Source organism: Castanea sativa, chromosome 10 (assembly GCF_040712315.1).
Source record: "Castanea sativa cultivar Marrone di Chiusa Pesio chromosome 10, ASM4071231v1".
Taxonomy (NCBI): Eukaryota; Viridiplantae; Streptophyta; class Magnoliopsida; order Fagales; family Fagaceae; genus Castanea; species Castanea sativa.
In genome coordinates, this window is record NC_134022.1 from 5,083,409 (window position 1) to 5,103,044 (window position 19,636).

General features: G+C 35.1%; 3 protein-coding genes across 3 annotated transcripts; all 3 read left to right on the forward strand.

The window, feature by feature from the left end:
* The first annotated feature begins 2,309 nt into the window (after positions 1-2,309).
* LOC142613284 (uncharacterized) lies at positions 2,310-3,340 on the forward strand. The gene has a single exon (XM_075785572.1). It carries the CDS (start codon positions 2,366-2,368, stop codon positions 3,146-3,148), a length of 783 nt encoding a protein of 260 aa, XP_075641687.1. The 5' UTR covers positions 2,310-2,365; the 3' UTR covers positions 3,149-3,340.
* A 3,641-nt stretch (positions 3,341-6,981) lies between these two features.
* LOC142613285 (uncharacterized) lies at positions 6,982-8,001 on the forward strand. The gene has a single exon (XM_075785573.1). It carries the CDS (start codon positions 7,037-7,039, stop codon positions 7,808-7,810), a length of 774 nt encoding a protein of 257 aa, XP_075641688.1. The 5' UTR covers positions 6,982-7,036; the 3' UTR covers positions 7,811-8,001.
* Positions 8,002-11,748: 3,747 nt separating this feature from the next.
* Positions 11,749-12,740, forward strand: LOC142613286 (uncharacterized). Its single transcript, XM_075785574.1, has one exon. The coding sequence runs from the start codon at positions 11,779-11,781 to the stop codon at positions 12,547-12,549; it is 771 nt and encodes a 256-aa protein (XP_075641689.1). The 5' UTR covers positions 11,749-11,778; the 3' UTR covers positions 12,550-12,740.
* Positions 12,741-19,636: the final 6,896 nt, after the last annotated feature.

Consider the following 19,636-nt stretch of genomic DNA (forward strand, 5'->3'; position numbering starts at 1 on the left):
TTTTTTTTTTCTTTATTCTTCTTTTTCTTGTACTGCAATTGCTAGAGAACCCATGGCTTCAAATCTTGGCATTGTAGGATTTGTGCCTTCTGCTAAAGAATAAATAGATATCATCATCAAAAACAAACAAAAAAGCCCCAGCAAAAAAATAAGGAAGAAATGGGAAAAAAGCAGAAAGCTTCCTTCCTAGACTCGCTCTTGATCTGTAAGTCCAACGGCTAACCTCTTCTCAAAATCATCACCTTTTTTCATCGCTGGACCGGTTTTCACCACTCTCAGATCGTCTGCAGAGCTCAACCTCTTCAAGATTGACGGCTCCACTGTGGTGACATACCTCTTCTTCTATTGCCGGACCGCCGATTTCCGGCTATATCTAGTGTTAGAATAGTTAAAGTTAGGGTTTCTATAGTTTCCCTAGCAATAAAAAACCGCTGGCTTCTTTATTTTCTCCTTTCTTCTTTATTTTTTTGCTGGAGATTTTTTGTTTGCTTTTGGTGAGCACCGTGGGAAAGCAAAAACCATAGCTTTTGATGGGCTGAGATGAGAACAAGTTTACAACTGATGGACTTCTTTGTCTTCCTTTTTGTTCTCTCAAGAGGAGTACCTCCACTATCTTCATGGTTATTTTTATTATTTTATATGGTTTTACTTGCAATGAGCCAGTGACTATTGGATTTATTTGGATTTCCCACGATGATTTTGGCTTTTTACTTTATTTGGATTTATTTGGAGTAGAAAGCATTACTCATCACTTTATTCTTTAGCGGAAGGCAAAGATCCTACAATTCGAAAGATATGAAATTTGAAGCCGTGGGTTCTCTTGCAGGTGCAGTATAGGAAAAAGAAGGAAGAAGAGAAAAAAAAAAAAATTTAATGCCGTTTGCTTGGGTTGTTAAATTGGACAAATGTCAAAATTTTAAGTAAGGAACCTAATGTATTGTAGTTCAGTTACTATACCTAAATTTTACCCGTATAAAATACCCTAGCCCAAACTATAGTGCAGTCAATAATTCCTCCTGAGATGAAGATAAGTCAGCATTATTCAATGTATCGTTTGAATTGCATGCATGAATAGTGGTATGGCAGACATGTCTTTGCACATTCACGTATAAAAGCAAAGTACAAAGTATCAAAGGGCGTACTTGATTATAAAATAAAAAATAAAATAGGGTGCTTCGAAATTAATAAAGTAAATCCCATCCATCTGAAATTTTCTGCTACTGAACTTTTTATACATCAAACCGTTGTGCCAGTTTCTCACTGAATTAGTAATGGAAAATATAGAATCAAATTTCCTTGCATTAGTTACCTGGTAATAGATACGATGTAGTCATGTACAGATAAAGACTATAAAAGATGTTAAATTTAAACTATACGTACCTAGATGTAGATGGAACCCCTGGTAAATGCAATTTGCCTAGCTCGTCCATTTATTCTGTGTCTTATCTCTAAACCAACGCAATAGAAGTATTAATAAAGGTATGATATATTAATTAACCATGTAAGGTGCAGCAATTATTTCCAAGAATCGTACGTAAGTTGTGATAGCCAAAGGACTGGCACCCAATCAATATATACGTTCATTATGAGCATAAGATATCTTAGATCAACAATAAAAGAAGATTAAAGTTAAATAAGAAGCTGAAATATGCTCTCACAGTCTTACTATAAAAAAGATGTACAGAATAAATCTACTCTTTATGGCTTATTTGGGGGGCTAACTTCCAGATAAATCACATTATCAGCTATTGCCATATGAGAAGTCATGTTAACAAATGTAATTATCATATGTGAATCACAATATTATACACACACTTTGAACCAAAAGCAAACCTGCATAGATCATATAAACATTATAATATACAGTACATGCATCTGGCTCAAAAAATAACCGAACTAGTTGCTCTCTTAACGTAAGTACGTGGTCATTTCTTTATTTAGTATATACTAGCCACCACAAAATGAATAAATTAGTAAAAACTAGTTAACCATTGGTGTGAAAAGGATATCAATAAGTCGGAAATCCATCAAACACTTTTTTTTTTTTGACATCAGAAATCCATCAAACACTTAATAGGATTAGGATAGGATAAAATTGTAATTAGGTCTATGCAAGATTTGGGTTAACATATTTGCGAGAATGTGGGCGACAGCAAAATCACACTAATGGGTGAGTCGCTAGTGTGAGTGAAACCAATATTGTTGGACCACCATGTGGGACTCCAAAAATACCTTTTCCGTGCGCTTCAACCAGTCTTTGTGAAGTAGACGCGCTTTTGGACCCCCATCCCCTTCCTATATATACCCTCCTTCCATTCCATTCTAACTCAAGGTTGTGGCATTATTCCAACATTGATATTTTCCCATGGCGATTCAGAAAGTGTTTAGTGTTGTTTTCTTTACTCTATTGGGCTTAGGTATTTGTTCTGCTACTCGAGCCCTTCTTACCCTTGAAAATGGAAATGTGCATGTTGGCTATGGCACTGTTGTTCATGGAGCTGTAGGAGTACATGGGGTTACTGGTGCTGGCTATGGAGGTGGTGCAGGGAGTGGAGAAGGTGGTGGTACGGGATATGGAGGTGCGGGTGGAAATGGTGGTGGTGGTGGCGGTGGAAGTGGAAGTGGAGGTGGAGGTGGAGGTGGGGCAGCTGGTGGTGGTGCTAGATATGGAAGTGGCGGTGGGGAAGGAGGTGGTGCTGGATATGGTGCAGGTGGAGAACATGGGGCTGGATACGGTGGTGGAGGTGGTGGAGGAAGTGGCGGTGGAGGTGGTGCTGGATATGGTGCAGGAGGAGAGCATGGTGCTGGTTATGGAAGTGGTGAAGGAGGAGGTGCTGGTAGCGGCTATGGTGCCGGAGGAGCGAGTGGTGGTGGATATGGTGGAGGAGGTGGTGGTGGGAGTGGCGGGGGCGGTGGAGCAGGTTATGGTGCAGGAGGAGCAAGTGGAGGTGGGTATGGCAGTGGTGAAGGAGCCGGAGGAGGTGCTGGAGGTGGAGCTGCTGGTGGTCATGGTGGTGGTGGTGGAGGTGGCTCTGGTGGTGGCAGTGGTGGTGGCGGTGCCTATGGTGCAGGAGGTACACATGGAGGTGGATACGGAGGAGGTAGTGGGAGTGGAGCGGGTGGTGGCCATGGTGGCTACGCCCCTTAAAATCTCTTCTCTATATCAGAATGCGTCTCTTACTCTAATATGAACGAAAAAAAAAATAATAATAAGATTAGCATGGGTAAGATGATAGCTTATAATTTATAAGTATTGTATGAATGCCGGATTAATGCTCTCAAGAAGCTGTATTTAATTATAATGACTAATGAATATGCATTCTTCTTTTTCTGCTTTTAATTTATGATTGATGCATTTAAATAATCAAAATCTCAACTGAATTAGCCTAAATAAAATATGATATAGATGTGAGTACTGTACCAAAGTTAATTACGTGCATGGTAATAATAATCATTCTAAAGGGTTTTTACGAATATTGTAACTACATTTTGGTCAAATTACACGCTTGAAAATTGGAAAATCTTATTACATATTCGTTATTATACCCTTAGCACATACTATCTCATGTAATTATATTTTAAAACATGATTTCAGTTCATATGGTAGTGAGTACATTGTGAGTGTGTAATAAAGAGTATCTATCATTACTTCTAAAAAATACAAGTAACTATTGTTTATGCAAGATTATACCATTTCGTGATCACCAATGCACAAAATAAATTTCGCAACTTTTTCCATAATATCCGAGGTGAAAAGTTGTAACAATTATAACAATTGTAACATCATTTTTATACGAGACCATCGCTAATATCATTTTGGCTACGATGCAAATTACACCCATAAAATTTATGCGATTTTAGATTTTACACTCTGAAGTTTTAGAATTTGAATTTTACTCCTTGAAAATTTAGAATTTAGATTTTACCACTAGAAATTATATTTCGTTTGTATCAACAGCCCATTTATTCATATTTTCTGTTAAGTATCACATAAACTCATCAGGCATATTTATTTTGCTCAATAAAATGATGCCATATTATTTTCAAATAAAATGTCATGGCATAATGAAAATTATGTGATATCATTTTATTAGACGAACTAAATATACATAGCAAGTTTATGTGGTATTTAACAAAAAATATAGATGGAAAGGCTGCTGATGCAACAAAACAAAAAAAACAAAAAAAAACACATACACACACACATTTTTGGGTAAAATCTAAATTCTGAAATTTAGGTTGAAAAATTCAAAGATCCTAAACTTTAAAAGTGTAGTTTGCACTTTAGCCTATCATTTCCAATGTACGCCAATTATAATTTGTCATTTCAACATAAGAAATAAAAAAAACAAAAACATTTTGAAATTTGTTGTGTATCTAGACTTATTGTTTTGAAATACTCTTAAGATTTGTTTAGGAACAGCTTAATTAATTAGATTTTGCTAAAAGTGTGTTAAAATATACTTATACATTAAAAACAAAAATGAGAAAAAGTGATATATTAAATAGCTGTACATAAAATATAAAAGCTAAAAGTGAAAAGCTAAAGTTGATACCAAATACACTCTTAATGTGCCTTTTAGAGATTAGAGAACTCGGACTAAGAATCTCTTCTTGGTACTCATTTGGGAGTTCACCAATAGGCTTTATCCTCCCCTTCTCTTCTCTTTACAATTATTTAACCAAAAAAAAAAGAGATAAATTACACTAATCTTGTAAAGATATCATGAAATGACACTACCTCCAAACCATTCACAAAATAACGCTCCTCTTTGTATTTGACAAATAAGCTCATGTCTAACTTTCCTAACATAATATTTTAAGGTTTTTATAAATAATATTATCCTTGAAGTTTATATAAATTGTAGGAATAATTTACATGGTTATTAATTTTATTTTCTTCTCTTGGACATGCTTGAGTTTGCATGCTATCTTCTTAGTTAACATTGCAAGTTCATAGGGCTGTAAATAAACCAAGCAAATCATGAACAACTCGGGGCTCGACTCGATAAAAAGCTTGTTCATGTTTGTTTGTTTCTAAATAAGCCAAGTTCGAGTCTTAGTTTTGGCTAATTTAATAAACAAGTCAAGCCCAAGTAAAAAAATTTGTTCACGAATAAGCTCGTGAGCTATTAAACTTGATACTCAACAATTCAAGCATGGACTTATTTATAAGTTTATATGTGTTAGCTAAATATACTCATTACACATATCTTAATAATGACATGGCCAACATGAGAGTACTACCTATATTACCTTAATTTTTTCCTTTCCTATAAACTGATCAAGGACCACTTTAGACTATAGTTACATTTAAAAATAAATAAATAATTAAGTAGGCCACATATGATCTTTCCCTATCAATCATCTAAATAAAGTTATGAAACATGTTAGTATTTTTTTATTCATAATATTTACAAACAGGTATTTTTCTAGTCCTTCAATATCTAACGTGAATGTAAAAATTGTATTTTGAATAATTGTTGAAACTGTAGACAAGAAATGATGAATAAATGAATTTAATTATGTAAATTATTAGTTTGAATAATAGCTAATCACAAATAAAACTAGATACATGATAAAATGAGTGTACTATTTTCTTTTTCTTTTTTCTTAATTTTAGTGATTTAAGAATTTAATAATATAATTTCTTTTAGATTTCAAGCTCAAAAACTTGACCTGAGCTCGAGTTTGAGCTTGATATTAAGCTTGAGTTTGGCTTGACTAATTAATCAAGTCAAGCCAAGCCAAGCTCAAGCCTTTTGGCTTTCTCACGAGTTCAAGCTCAAATACTATTTTTAGGCTTGTCACAAGCTCAAGCCAAGTTCGAGCTTTTGATTTTTCCTGACGAGCTAAGCTTGAACATGCACTACTCAACAAATTTTTAGCTAGTGAACTTTTTATACATCAAATCGTTGTGCCAGTTTCTCACTGAATAATGGAAAATATAGAATCAAATCTCCTTGCATTAGTTACATAGTAATAGATACGATGTAGTCATGTACAGATAAAGACTACAAAAAGATTTTAAATTTAGCAAACTATGCATACCTAGATGTAGATGGAACCCCTAGTAAATGCAATTTGCCTCGTCCATTTATTCTGCGTCTTCGTCTCAAAACCAACGTAATAGATTTATTAATAAAAGGTATTCACCATGTAAGGTGTGGCAATTATATTTCAAGAATATTTCGTAAGTTGTGATAGCCAAAGGACTGGCACCCAATATTGGGACCATAAGATATCTTAGATCAACACTACAAGAAGATTAAAGTTAAATACGAAGCTGAAATATGCTCTTACAGTCTTACTAAAAAAAAATGTACAGAATAAATTTACTCTTTATGGCTTATTAATTTCGGGGGCTAACTTTCAGATAAATCACATATGAGAAGTCTTTTTTTTTTTTTGATAAACACATATGAGAAGTCATGTTAACAAATGTAATTATCATATGCGAATCACAATATTATACACACACTTTGAACCAAAAGCAAACCTGCAAAGATCATATAAACATTATAATATACAGTAGATGCATCTGACTCAAAAAATAACCGAACTAGTTGCTCTCTTAACGTACGTACGTGGTCATATTTCTTTATTTAGTGCATACTAGTCACCACAAAATGAATAAATTAATAACAACTAGTTAACCATGAGTGTGAAAAGGATATCAATAAGTCGGAAATCCGTCAAACACTTTCTTTTTTTTTTGACATCAGAAATCCATCAAACACTTAATAGGATTAGGACAGGATAAAATTATAATTAGGTCTATGCAAAGATTTGGGTTAACACATTTGCGAGAATGTGGGCGACAGCAAAATCACACTAATGGGTGAGTCGCTAGTGTGAGTGAAACCAATGTTATTGGACCACCATGTGGGACAACAACAATACCTTTTCCGTGCGCTTCAACCACTCTTTGTGAAGTAGACGCGCTTTTGGACCCCCATCCCCTTCCTATATATACCCTCCTTCCATTCCATTCAAACTCAAGGTTGTGGCATTATTCCAACATTGATATTTTCCAATGGCGATTCAGAAAGTGTTTAGTGTTGTTTTCTTTGCTCTATTGGGCTTAGGTATTTGTTCGGCTACTCGAGCCCTTCTTACCCTTGAAAATGGAAATGTGCATGTTGGCTATGGCACTGTTGTTCATGGAGCTGTAGGAGTACATGGGGTTACTGGTGCTGGCTATGGAGGTGGTGCAGGGAGTGGAGAAGGTGGTGGTGCGGGATATGGAGGTGCGGGTGGAAATGGTGGTGGTGGTGGCGGTGGAAGTGGAAGTGGAGGTGGAGGTGGAGGTGGGGCAGCTGGTGGTGGTGCTGGATATGGAAGTGGCGGTGGGGAAGGAGGTGGTGCTGGATATGGTGCAGGTGGAGAACATGGGGCTGGATACGGTGGTGGAGGAAGTGGTGGTGGAGGTGGTGCTGGATATGGTGCAGGAGGAGAGCATGGTGCTGGTTATGGAAGTGGTGAAGGAGGAGGTGCTGGTAGCGGCTATGGTGCCGGAGGAGCGAGTGGTGGTGGTTATGGTGGAGGAGGTGGTGGTGGTAGTGGTGGGGGCGGTGGAGCAGGTTATGGTGCAGGAGGAGCAAGCGGAGGTGGGTATGGCAGTGGTGAAGGAGCCGGAGGAGGTGCTGGTGGTGGAGCTGCTGGTGGTCATGGTGGTGGTGGTGGAGGTGGCTCTGGTGGTGGCAGTGGTGGTGGCGGTGCCTATGGTGCAGGAGGTGCACATGGGGGTGGATACGGAGGAGGTAGTGGGAGTGGAGAGGGTGGTGGCCATGGTGGCTACGCCCCTTAAAATCTCTTCTCTATATCAGAATGCGTCTCTCACCCTAATATGAACGGAAAAAAAAATAATATAAGATCAGCATGGGTAAGATGATAGCTTATAATTCATAAGTATTGTATGAATGCCGGATTAATGCTCTCAAGAAGCTGTATTTAATTATAATGACTAATGAATATGCATTCTTCTTTTTCTGCTTTTAATTTATGATTGATGCATTTAAATAATCAGAATCTCAACTGAATTAGCGTAAATAAAATATGATATAGATGTGAGTACTGTACCAAAGTTAATTACGTGCATGGTTATAATAATCATTCTAAAGGGTTTTTACGAATATTGTAACTACATTTTGGTCAAATTACACGCTAGAAAATTGGAAAATCTTATTACATATTCGTTATTACACCCTTAGCACATACTATCTTATGTAATCATATTTTAAAAACACGACTTCAGTTCATATGGTAGTGAGTACATTGTGAGTGTGTAATAAAGAGTATCTAACTATCATTACTTCTAAAAAAATACAAGTAACTATTGTTTATGCAAGATTATACCATTTCGTAATCACCAATGCACAAAATAAATTTCGCAACTTTTTCCATAATATCTGAGGTGAAAAGTTGTAACAATTATAACAATTGTAACATCACTTTTATACGAGACCATCGCTAATATCATTTTGGCTACTATGCAAATTACACCTATAAAATTTATGCAGTTTTAGATTTTACACTTTGAAGTTTTAGAATTTGAATTTTACTCCCTGAAAATTTAGAATTTAGATTTTACCACTAGAAATTATATTTTGTTTATATCAATAGCCCATTCATTCATATTTTCTATTAAGTATCACATAAACTCGTCAGGCATATTTATTTTGCTCAATAAAATGATGTCATATTATTTTCAAATAAAATGTCATGGCATAATGAAAATTATGTGATATCATTTTATTGGACGAACTAGATACACATAGCAAGTTTATGTGGCACTTAACGAAAAATATAGATGGAAAGGCTGCTGATGCAAAAAAAAAAAAAAAAAAAAAAAAAAAAAAAAACACACACACACACACTCACACATTTTTGGGTAAAATCTAAATTCTGAAATTTTAGGTTGAAAAATTCAAAGATCCTAAACTTTAAAAGTGTAGTTTACACTTTAGCCTATCATTTCCAATGTACACCAATTATAATTTGTCATTTCAACATAAGAAATAAAAAAACAAAAACATTTTGAAATTTGTTGTGTATCTAGACTTATTGTTTTGAAATACTCTTAGGATTCGTTTAGGAACAGCTTAATTAATTAGATTTTGCTAAAAGTGTGTTAAAGTATACTTATACATTAAAAAAAGAAAGAGAAAAAGTGATGTATTAAAAAGTTGTACATAAAATATAAAAGCTAAAAGTGAAAAGCTAAAGTTGATACCAAATACACTCTTAATGTGCCTTTTAGAGATTAGAGAACTCGGACTAAGAATCTCTTCTTGGTACTCATTTGGGAGTTCACCAATAGGCTTTATCCTCCCCTTCTCTTCTCTTTACAATTATTTAACCAAAAAAAAAAGGAGATAAATTACACTAATCTTGTAAAGATATCATGAAATGACACTACCTCCAAACCATTCACAAAATAATGCTCCTCTTTGTATTTGACAAATAAGCTCATGTCTAACTTTCCTAACATAATATTTTATTTTATTATTTTAAAAATCATACCAAAAATATGGGAACAAAATGACATTCTCCCTTTAAGGTTTTTATAAATAATACTATCCTTGAAGTCTATATAAATTGTAGGAATAATTTACATGGTTATTAATTTTATTTTCTTCCCTTGGACATGCTTGAGTTTGCATGCTATCTTCTTAGTTAACATTGCAAGTTCATAGGGCTGTAAATAAACCAAGCAAATCATGAACAACTCGGGCTCGACTCGATAAAAAGCTTGTTCATGTTTGTTTGTTTCTAAATAAGCCAAGCTTGAGTCTTAGTTTTAGGCTAATTTAATAAACAAGCCAAGCCCAAGAAAAAATATTTGTTCACGAATAAGCTCGTGAGCTATTAAACTTGATACTCAACAATTCAAGCATGGACTCATTTATAAGTTTATATGTGTTAGCTAAATATACTCATTACACATCTTAATAATGACATGGCCAACATGAGAGTACTACTTATATTACCTTAATTGTTTCATTTCCAATAAACTGATCAATGACCGCTTTAGACTATAGTTACATTTAAAAATAAATAAATAATTAAGTAGGCCACATATGATCTTTCCCTATCAATCATCTAAAGTAAAGTTATGAAACATGTTAGTATTTTTTTATTCATAATATTTACAAACAGGTATTTTTCTAGTCCTTCAATATCTAATGTGAATGTAAAAATTGTATTTTGAATAATTGTTGAAACTTTAGACAAAGAATGATGAATAAATGAATTTAATTATGTAAATTATTAGTTTGAATAATAGCTAATCACAAATAAAACTAGATACATGATAAAATGAGTGTACTATTTTCTTTTTCTTTTTTTCTTAATTTTAGTGATTTAAGCATTTAATAATATAATTTCTTTTAGATTTCAAGCTCAAAAACTTGACTTGAGCTCAAGTTTGAGCTTGATATTAAGCTTGAGTTTGGCTTGACTAATTAATCAAGTCAAGCCAAGCCAAGCTCAAGCCTTTTGGCTTTCTCACGAGTTCAAGCTCAAATATTATTTTTAGGCTTGTTACAAGCTCAAGCCAAGTTCGAGCTTTTGATTTTTTCTAACGAGCCAAGTTTGAACATGCACTACTCAACAAATTTTTAGCTAGTGAACTTTTTATACATCAAATCGTTGTGCCAGTTTCTCACTGAATAATGGAAAATATAGAATCAAATCTCCTTGCATTAGTTACATAGTAATAGATACGATGTAGTCATGTACAGATAAAGACTACAAAAAGATTTTAAATTTAGCAAACTATGTATACCTAGATGTAGATGGAACCCCTAGTAAATGCAATTTGCCTCGTCCATTTATTCTGCGTCTTCGTCTCTAAACCAACGTAATAGATTTATTAATAAAAGGTATTAACCATGTAAGGTGTGGCAATTATATTCCAAGAATATTTCGTAAGTTGTGATAGCCAAAGGACTGGCACCCAATATTGGGACCATAAGATATCTTAGATCAACACTACAAGAAGATTAAAGTTAAATACGAAGCTGAAATATGTTCTTACAGTCTTACTAAAAAAAATTTACAGAATAAATTTACTCTTTATGGCTTATTAATTTCGGGGGCTAACTTTCAGATAAATCACATATGAGAAGTCTTTTTTTTTTGTGTTTTTGATAAACACATATGAGAAGTCATGTTAACAAATGTAATTATCATATGCGAATCACAATATTATACACACACTTTGAACCAAAAGCAAACCTGCAAAGATCATATAAACATTATAATATACAGTACATGCATCTGACTCAAAAAATAACCGAACTAGTTGCTCTCTTAACGTACGTACGTGGTCATTTCTTTATTTAGTGCATACTAGTCACCACAAAATGAATAAATTAATAAAAACTAGTTAACCATGAGTGTGAAAAGGAGATCAATAAGTCTGAAATCCGTCAAACACTTTTTTTTTTTTTTTTGACATCAGAAATCCATCAAACACTTAATAGGATTAGGACAGGATAAAATTATAATTAGGTCTATGCAAAGATTTGGGTTAACACATTTGCGAGAATGTGGGCGACAGCAAAATCACACTAATGGGTGAGTCGCTAGTGTGAGTGAAACCAATATTGTTGGACCACAATGTGGGACTCCAAAAATACCTTTTCCGTGCGGTTCAACCACTCTTTGTGAAGTAGACGCGCTTTTGGACCCCCATCCCCTTCCTATATATACCCTCCTTCCATTCCATTCTAACTCAAGGTTGTGGGATTATTCCAACATTGCTATTTTCCCATGGCGATTCAGAAAGTGTTTAGTGTTGTTTTCTTTGCTCTATTGGGCTTAGGTATTTGTTCGGCTACTCGAGCCCTTCTTACCCTTGAAAATGGAAATGTGCATGTTGGCTATGGCACTGTTGTTCATGGAGCTGTAGGAGTACATGGGGTTACGGGTGCTGGCTATGGAGGTGGTGCAGGGAGTGGAGAAGGTGGTGGTGCAGGATATGGAGGTGCGGGTGGAAATGGTGGTGGCGGTGGCGGTGGAAGTGGAAGTGGAGGTGGAGGTGGAGGTGGGGCAGCTGGTGGTGGTGCTGGATATGGAAGTGGCGGTGGGGAAGGAGGTGGTGCTGGTGGAGAACATGGGGCTGGATACGGTGGTGGAGGTGGTGGAGGAAGTGGCGGTGGAGGTGGTGCTGGATACGGTGCAAGAGGAGAGCATGGTGCTGGTTATGGAAGTGGTGAAGGAGGAGGTGCTGGTAGCGGCTATGGTGCTGGAGGAGCGAGTGGTGGTGGATATGGTGGAGGAGGTGGTGGTGGGAGTGGCGGGGGCGGTGGAGCAGGTTATGGTGCAGGAGGAGCAAGTGGAGGTGGGTATGGCAGTGGTGAAGGAGCCGGAGGAGGTGCTGGTGGTGGAGCTGCTGGTGGTCATGGTGGTGGTGGTGGAGGTGGCTCTGGTGGTGGCAGCGGTGGTGGCGGTGCCTATGGTGCAGGAGGTGCACATGGGGGTGGATACGGAGGAGGTAGTGGGAGTGGGGAGGGTGGTGGCCATGGTGGCTACGCCCCTTAAAATTTCTTCTCTATATCAGAACGCGTCTCTTACTCTAATATGAACGAAAAAAAAAAAGAAAAAAGATTAGCATGGGTAAGATGATAGCTTATAATTCAGCAGTATTGTATGAATGCCGAATTAATGCTCTCAAGAAGCTGTATTTAATTATAATGACTAATGAATATGCATTCTTCTTTTTCTGCTTTTAATTTATGATTGATGCATTTAAATAATCAAAATCTCAACTGAATTAGTGTAAATAAAATATGATATAGATGTGAGTACTGTACCGAAGTTAATTACGTGCATGGTAATAATAATCATTCTAAAGGGTTTTTACGAATATTGTAAGTATATTTTGGTCAAATTACATGCTAATAAATTGGAAAATCTTATTACACATTTGTTATTACACCCTCAGTACATACTATCTTATGAAATCATATCTTAAAAACATAATTTCAGTTCATATGGCAGTGAGTTCATTGTGAGTGTGTAATAAAAAGTATCTAACTATATATCATTACTTCTAAAAAAATACAAGTAACTATTGTTTATGCAAGATTATAAATTTCACAACTTTTTCCATAATAACTTAGGTGAAAAGTTGTAACAATTATAACAATTGTAACTTCACTTTTATACGAGACCATTGCTAATATCATTTTGGCTACGATGCAAATTACACCTATAAAATTTATGCGGTTTTAGATTTTACACTCTTAAGTTTCAGAATTTGAATTTTACTCCCTGAAAATTTAGAATTTGGATTTTACCACTAGAAATTATATTTCATTTGTATCAACAACCCTTTCATTCATATTTTCTGTTAAATATCACATAAACTCGTCACGCATATTTATTTTGTTCAATAAAATGATGCCATATTATTTTCAAATAAAATGTCATGGCATAATGAAAATTATGTGATATCATTTTATTGGAATAACTAAACACACATAGCAAGTTTATGTGGCACTTAACGAAAAATATATATGGAAACACTGCTGATGCAAAAAAAAAAAGAAAAAAGAAAAAAAAGGTAAAATCTAAATTCTGAAGTTTTATGGTGTAAAATTCAAAGATCCTAAACTTTAAAAGTGTAGTTTGCACTTTAGCCTATCATTTCCAATGTACACCAATTATAATTTGTCATTTCAACGTAAGAAATAAAAAAACAAAAATGTTTTGAAATTTGTTGTGTATCTAGACTTATTGTTTTGAAATACTCTTAGGGTTTGTTTGGGAACAGCTTAATTAGATTTTCCTAGAAGTGTATTGAAGTATACTTGTACATTAAAAACAAAAATAAGAAAAAGTGATGTATTAAAAAGCTGTACATAAAATATAAAAGCTAAGGCTGTGTTTGGTTCGATGTAAAATGTTTTCCAAGTGTAAAATATTTTCAGGTAAAAATATTTTTCAGAAAGGAAAATATTTTTAGGTGTTTGGTGGTATTTTAAAAAATACTTTGGAAAATATTTTTTAGCGTTTGGTTGTATTCTTGAAAATACCATAGAAAATACATTTTCTACTTGTTGCTCACATTTTCTCAGCATCCAAACAAATATATATCTTCATTTCTCAACAGAGTTACATAAAAGAAACAAAACCCAAAAAAAAAAAAAATCATCAAATCCAGGAGAGAAGGAAGAGAGAGAGGCGAGATCGCGATTATCGAAGGCGAAGGCCTCGATCGGTGCGGCGAAGGCTTTGATCGCACGCCGGAGGCTTCGATCGGCGCGGCAGTGGCTTTGATCGCGCAGTCGGAGCGGTGGAGGTTTCGATCGCGCGATCGACGGCGAAGGCGGCGTGAACAAGATCGCGAGATCTAGATGGCGGCGTCGGTGCTGGGGTGCGATCTCGGTGGAGCTGGTGCTGGGGTGTTGGGGTGCTCTCTCTCTCTCTCTCTCTCTCTCTCTCTCTCTCTCTCTCTCTCTCTTTGCGCGTTTGAGTCTGGAAATGGTTTGAAGTGAAAATTTTCACTTCAAGCCATTTTCGGGTCAAACTGTTTAATTTTACGGTCAAATGAAATGCATTTCTGGAAATTCTATTTTTCATGCGCAACTAAACACACGGTTTTACAGAAAATGATTTCTTGAAATGGTTTGAAGTCAAAACAAACGGACTCTAAAAGTTAAAAGCTAAAGCTGATATCAAATACACTCTTAACATGCCTTTTAGAGATTAGAGAACTTGGACTAAGAATCGCTTCTTGGCACTGATTTGGGAGTTCTCCAATAGGCTTTATCCTCCCCTTCTCTCCTCTTTACAATTATTTGACCAAAAAAAAAAGATAAATTACACTAATCTTATAAAGATATCATGAAATGACACTACCTCCAAACCATTTACAAAATAACACTCCTCTTTGTATTTGAGAAATAAGCTCATGTCTAACTTTCCTAACATAATATTTTATTTTATTATTTTAAAAATCATACCAAAAATATGGGAACAAAATGACATTCTCCCTTTAAGGTTTTTATGAATAATACTATCCTTGAAGTTTATATAAATTGTAGGAATAATTTACATTGTTATTTTATTTTCTTCCCTTGGACATGCATGAGTTTGCATGCTATCTTCTTAGTTAACATTGCAAGTTCATACTCCCACAATAAAATTGCTTGAAACAAGCTTCTTTTTCGAATGGTTTTCAAAATAAAATGGTCTCGAAAGTTGTTTACGAAAAGTGTTCATAATTTTTTTTTAAAAGAGGGTTTAAATCCAAAGAGTGTTATCGAAATTTTCCAAAGAAGTTTTTCCAAGAGGTTTTATTGAAAACTCATGAGAATTTCACTTAAACCCTTCTAGGGAATTTTCCCACCAAAAACTCACGAGATTTTTTCCTAAATTCCCTTTCCCCATAAAAACTTGAGATTTCTCAACGAAAGTACTTTGGAAAAACCCTTTATTTTGCGTAAGTATTTATTTGGATGCTAGTTTGAAATTGCTATGTTACTTTAAAAAATGGATGCAAGCTATGCTCAACTCCATATTCCATTTAATATATACATGCTTAAGTTATGTTCAATTGTTCATGCACTTTATTTCCTAGAATAAGTTGTACATACATGCTCATGCGTTTCACTTGTGATCTCTTAGGATAGATTTATATACTCACATGCTCACATGCTTATGCATTTTACATGTCATCTCATAAGGTAATTAATTATAGATGTTCACATGTTCTCAAAATAAATTAAATGTCAAATGCATCAGTTCTTTTTTAAATGTTGAACCTTAGGACTAATTTTAAAACAAGATACTATTCATTATGATAGGTATTATGGGGTGCTTAACATCTTCACCACACAATTGAATTTCCGAATCCATATCTTTGGTTGGACACATTTGTCTACCTATTTAGTCTAAGAACCCTTAGAAAAGCCCTTTAGTGGGCCACCATATATATATATATATATATATATATATATATATATATATATATATATATATATATATATATATAAAATTGAATTTGCTCAATTACCCCCTTTCACATATTTGTACACTAAATATCTATCCAACATCACATATATAGTTACTATTTACTTACTTGGTGCATACAATCATTCAAGCATGTCATTAAGAGTAATTTAATTTAAGGCGAAACCACATTTTTGTCCCTACATTTTCACACAATTTTCACTTTGGTTCCTATCTTCTTCTTTTTTTCACCACTTTTAATCTCTATCCTGAAAAACGCGTCTCATTTTTGTCTCTACTGTTACATTAGAGAGGAAAAATGCACATGTGGCAAACGGCATAAGTTAAAAATAATAAAATAATGTCCTAAAGTATCCACGTGGCTTTCCCACCCTTCAATTAGCCTGATTCCCGCCTGTAGAAGATCACATGGCCCTCACGTGACTTTATAGAGTTTATAATCAACTGCTCCTCCACTGATAGCATGATTCAGAAATCTCTAACCCCCAAATGACGCTCCTCGCCACAAACTCAAACTCATCTCCTCGCCACGAATTGAGCTCCTCGCTCACAACTGCTCTCATGAAATCAAGTTCAATATCATCGAGTGGAAGCTTGAGGAAAAGGGGCCCAACCCAATGCTTCTGATTTGAGAAACCCGTTTTGGTTGTTTCATGGACACCTGAGAACCTTGGAAGAGGGTTCTGCGGGTGTCCAAATTACTGGGTAAGTTAGTATCTCTCTTTTTTCCAATCATACACGATATCTGTTCGTACACTTTTTTTAAATTTCTATTGATTTTGTGGGTGGGGAAAAAAACAGAGTGAGAAAGAGGAACTATTTGTGGGCTTTGTTGACTGTGAAGATGTTGTTTTTATGGAACATTTATTGGATTCTGTTATTGGGTTCTTATTTTATAGCTATTTTCTTTAGTGGGTCTTTTTTAGTTTCAAGGATTTTAGTATTTTGCTAATACAAGTGTTGGATTGGTTGTGACCAGATTTTGCTACTACTATTTGTTGTTGTTTTTCATGATTTTGGTTCAATATATAATGGGTTTTATCTGGCTCTTGGGTGTTAGGTTGGACGTAAGTGTAAATTTTTTCAATGGCATGATAATGAAATCTATGAGCGCGACAAGGTGCTGATTCTGGAGCAAAGGCAATGGATTTTAACCCTTGAAGCTGACATTGCAGGCTACAAGAAGAGAGAGAAGAGGCTGCTCATCTGCCTAGGGCTGTCTCTGGTGATAAGTGGGATGCTACTTTGTCTGATGCTTCTTTTGGTTGGCCAAATAGGTGGGGAGAAAATGGGTCATTAGGTGGGTAGATATTAGTGTAAAAAGACCATAATTTTGGTGTATTTTGGTAGGTTTTGGCAGAAGTTTTGTGTTGGTATGTGTTGACCTGAATTTGTGTTGGTATGTGTTAGTGGGAAAATGCCTAAATTTTGGTGTAATTCTCTCTGTAATCCGAGGCTTTAGCAATGGAACATCACTTTTTAATTAATGTATGACTTGTATACCAATTTATTGCATTGTTGTGAACTATTTGTGTCTTGTGTGCACTCAATATTACTCTGTATATGAAGTTGAAAACCAAAAAAACAGAGTCATATCTGATAGACCAAATAAACAATGCAGGCTTCATGATTTCAATCTTTAAGAACTTTTATATATGATTTGGCATATAAAGAAAAAGGAAAGGGTCAACTTAGATTAAAAAAAAAAATTTGAGTAATTATATTTAAAAGGAAAGGGCTAACTCGTATCTAACATCCTAATGTAAGCATTTCTTGCAGTCACTAGTCACAAAACACAACATTTCTGACTTTTGAATCAATTTATCCCCTGCATGGCTCCCAAATCCAAATAAGCATGATAGGAAAAAACAAAACATTTCAAGGCCTTATATAGTTATATAAGTAGACTTCCAATTCCTATCATTTCTCCATGACTACCTTCATGGACTTTTTAGATGACTTTTCAGTTGTTAAGTTTTTCTCTTTCTGTTCCTTGTTGCTTTTCCTTATTTATGCATTTGTTAAATGAATTTCTATTACTCATATATTAAAAATTAAAATTAAAATTTATAGTAAACCAAAACAAGAAGAATACCAAGATTAATTATATCTTTCACATGATTAAATATCAGTCAATACTACATCGTTTGTTTTAATCCATTTCCCAATCCTTTTATACAATCTGATTCAGCAGCTTAGCACAGCCCACACTACTCCTGTATTGCACACTCAGCACCTGCACTGCACACACACCAGCACTTGCACACACCACAGGACTTACAACATCACAACACCTATGACAAAAATTATTTGGAATGAAATATCTCCCACCTTGCCTACCAACATAAGTAAACATGTCTAAGATCACATGCCAATGTCATGCTGCTATGTGAATGCATCTGTTTCATAGACCTACATATCTGAATCATATAAGGGTACCTACACAATAGCATTAAAAACACAATAGCCTCCCAATTCTAGTCAAACAAATCTGGCTTCAACTGTACAGGAATTAACTATTCATCATAGGAATTAAATACTAATGAACTAATTAACACCAATAAATAGACAATAATTAACACTAAGTATTCATTCACCTGTAAATACTAATGATCACTAATTAACACCAATGACAATTTTTGGTGTACCAATAATTACAAAATATAAGACAAACTCTACCCAGCACATTCATACAAAAAAAGGACTTGGTCAGCCATTATATAAGTATACCAAAACGCTAATTGTCCTGGCAGTTACATAAACATATCTGTTAGGACATATGTGTTTCACTTGTTAAGAACATATGTCATTCATTTATTTAATTGGCTAATCCTTTAACAAAACGTACTTTACTTATAATTGGGTAGATTTAGGATGAGTTTTATACTTCAAGAAACTGTGTTTCAAGATCAAGTATTGAAGTCATCAAGTCTGTCCAAAAAACAAGCTGAAAAGTGTAAGTCCATTAAAGCTCGACAGCTAGCATGTGTCGAGGTTTAAAGAGCTGTTCCAACCCTGTGGCTCGATAGCTGCTCGACAGCATCTCGATACCTCTATTTGTCAAGGTTTAAGAAAAACAGATTTTGAGTTCTGTTTTGATTCCAATCCGTGGATGTGTCTTTGGGTCTTCTTTTCTCCTAACCCTAGACATATAAAAGGATTATTCTAAGGGCCGTCAAAGAGTACACAAGTTGCACAAGCATTAAGAAATCCTTGTTCAATCAAGTTGTGATTAAAGAAAAAGTTCTTGCCCTAGTTCATCTCTCTTGTGAAGAAGTTGCTGTGTACTATGCACCATAGGGTTTTGTAACCGAGCATCTTCTTAATCTTCATCGTGTGGATGAATTGAAGAACTTTACAGCCAACAATCTTCTCTAGTTGGTGATTGAAGTCGCATACTGGGATCCGTGCAGTTGGTTAGTCACGTACTTGGGAGCCGTGCATTGAAAGGAGAAATTGTCACTATAGAACAAGTCCAATTGGGTATTGGGGTAAGGGTTCAACTGTAGGTTGGTGAGGTACTTGGGATTCCTTTACTTGTAACCGCTTGTTGTGATAATAGTGGAATTTCGGGAGTGGTGACCTTAAAATCACCCGGTGGGGTTTTTGCCGTATAGGTTTTCCTCCTTCGTAAACAAATCACTGTGTCATT

Bases quoted from the DNA above. Each gene is read 5' to 3' on its own strand.
- LOC142613284 (XM_075785572.1), top strand. From the start codon at position 2,366: ATGGCGATTCAGAAAGTGTTTAGTGTTGTTTTCTTTACTCTATTGGGC.
- LOC142613286 (XM_075785574.1), top strand. From the start codon at position 11,779: ATGGCGATTCAGAAAGTGTTTAGTGTTGTTTTCTTTGCTCTATTGGGC.
- LOC142613285 (XM_075785573.1), top strand. From the start codon at position 7,037: ATGGCGATTCAGAAAGTGTTTAGTGTTGTTTTCTTTGCTCTATTGGGC.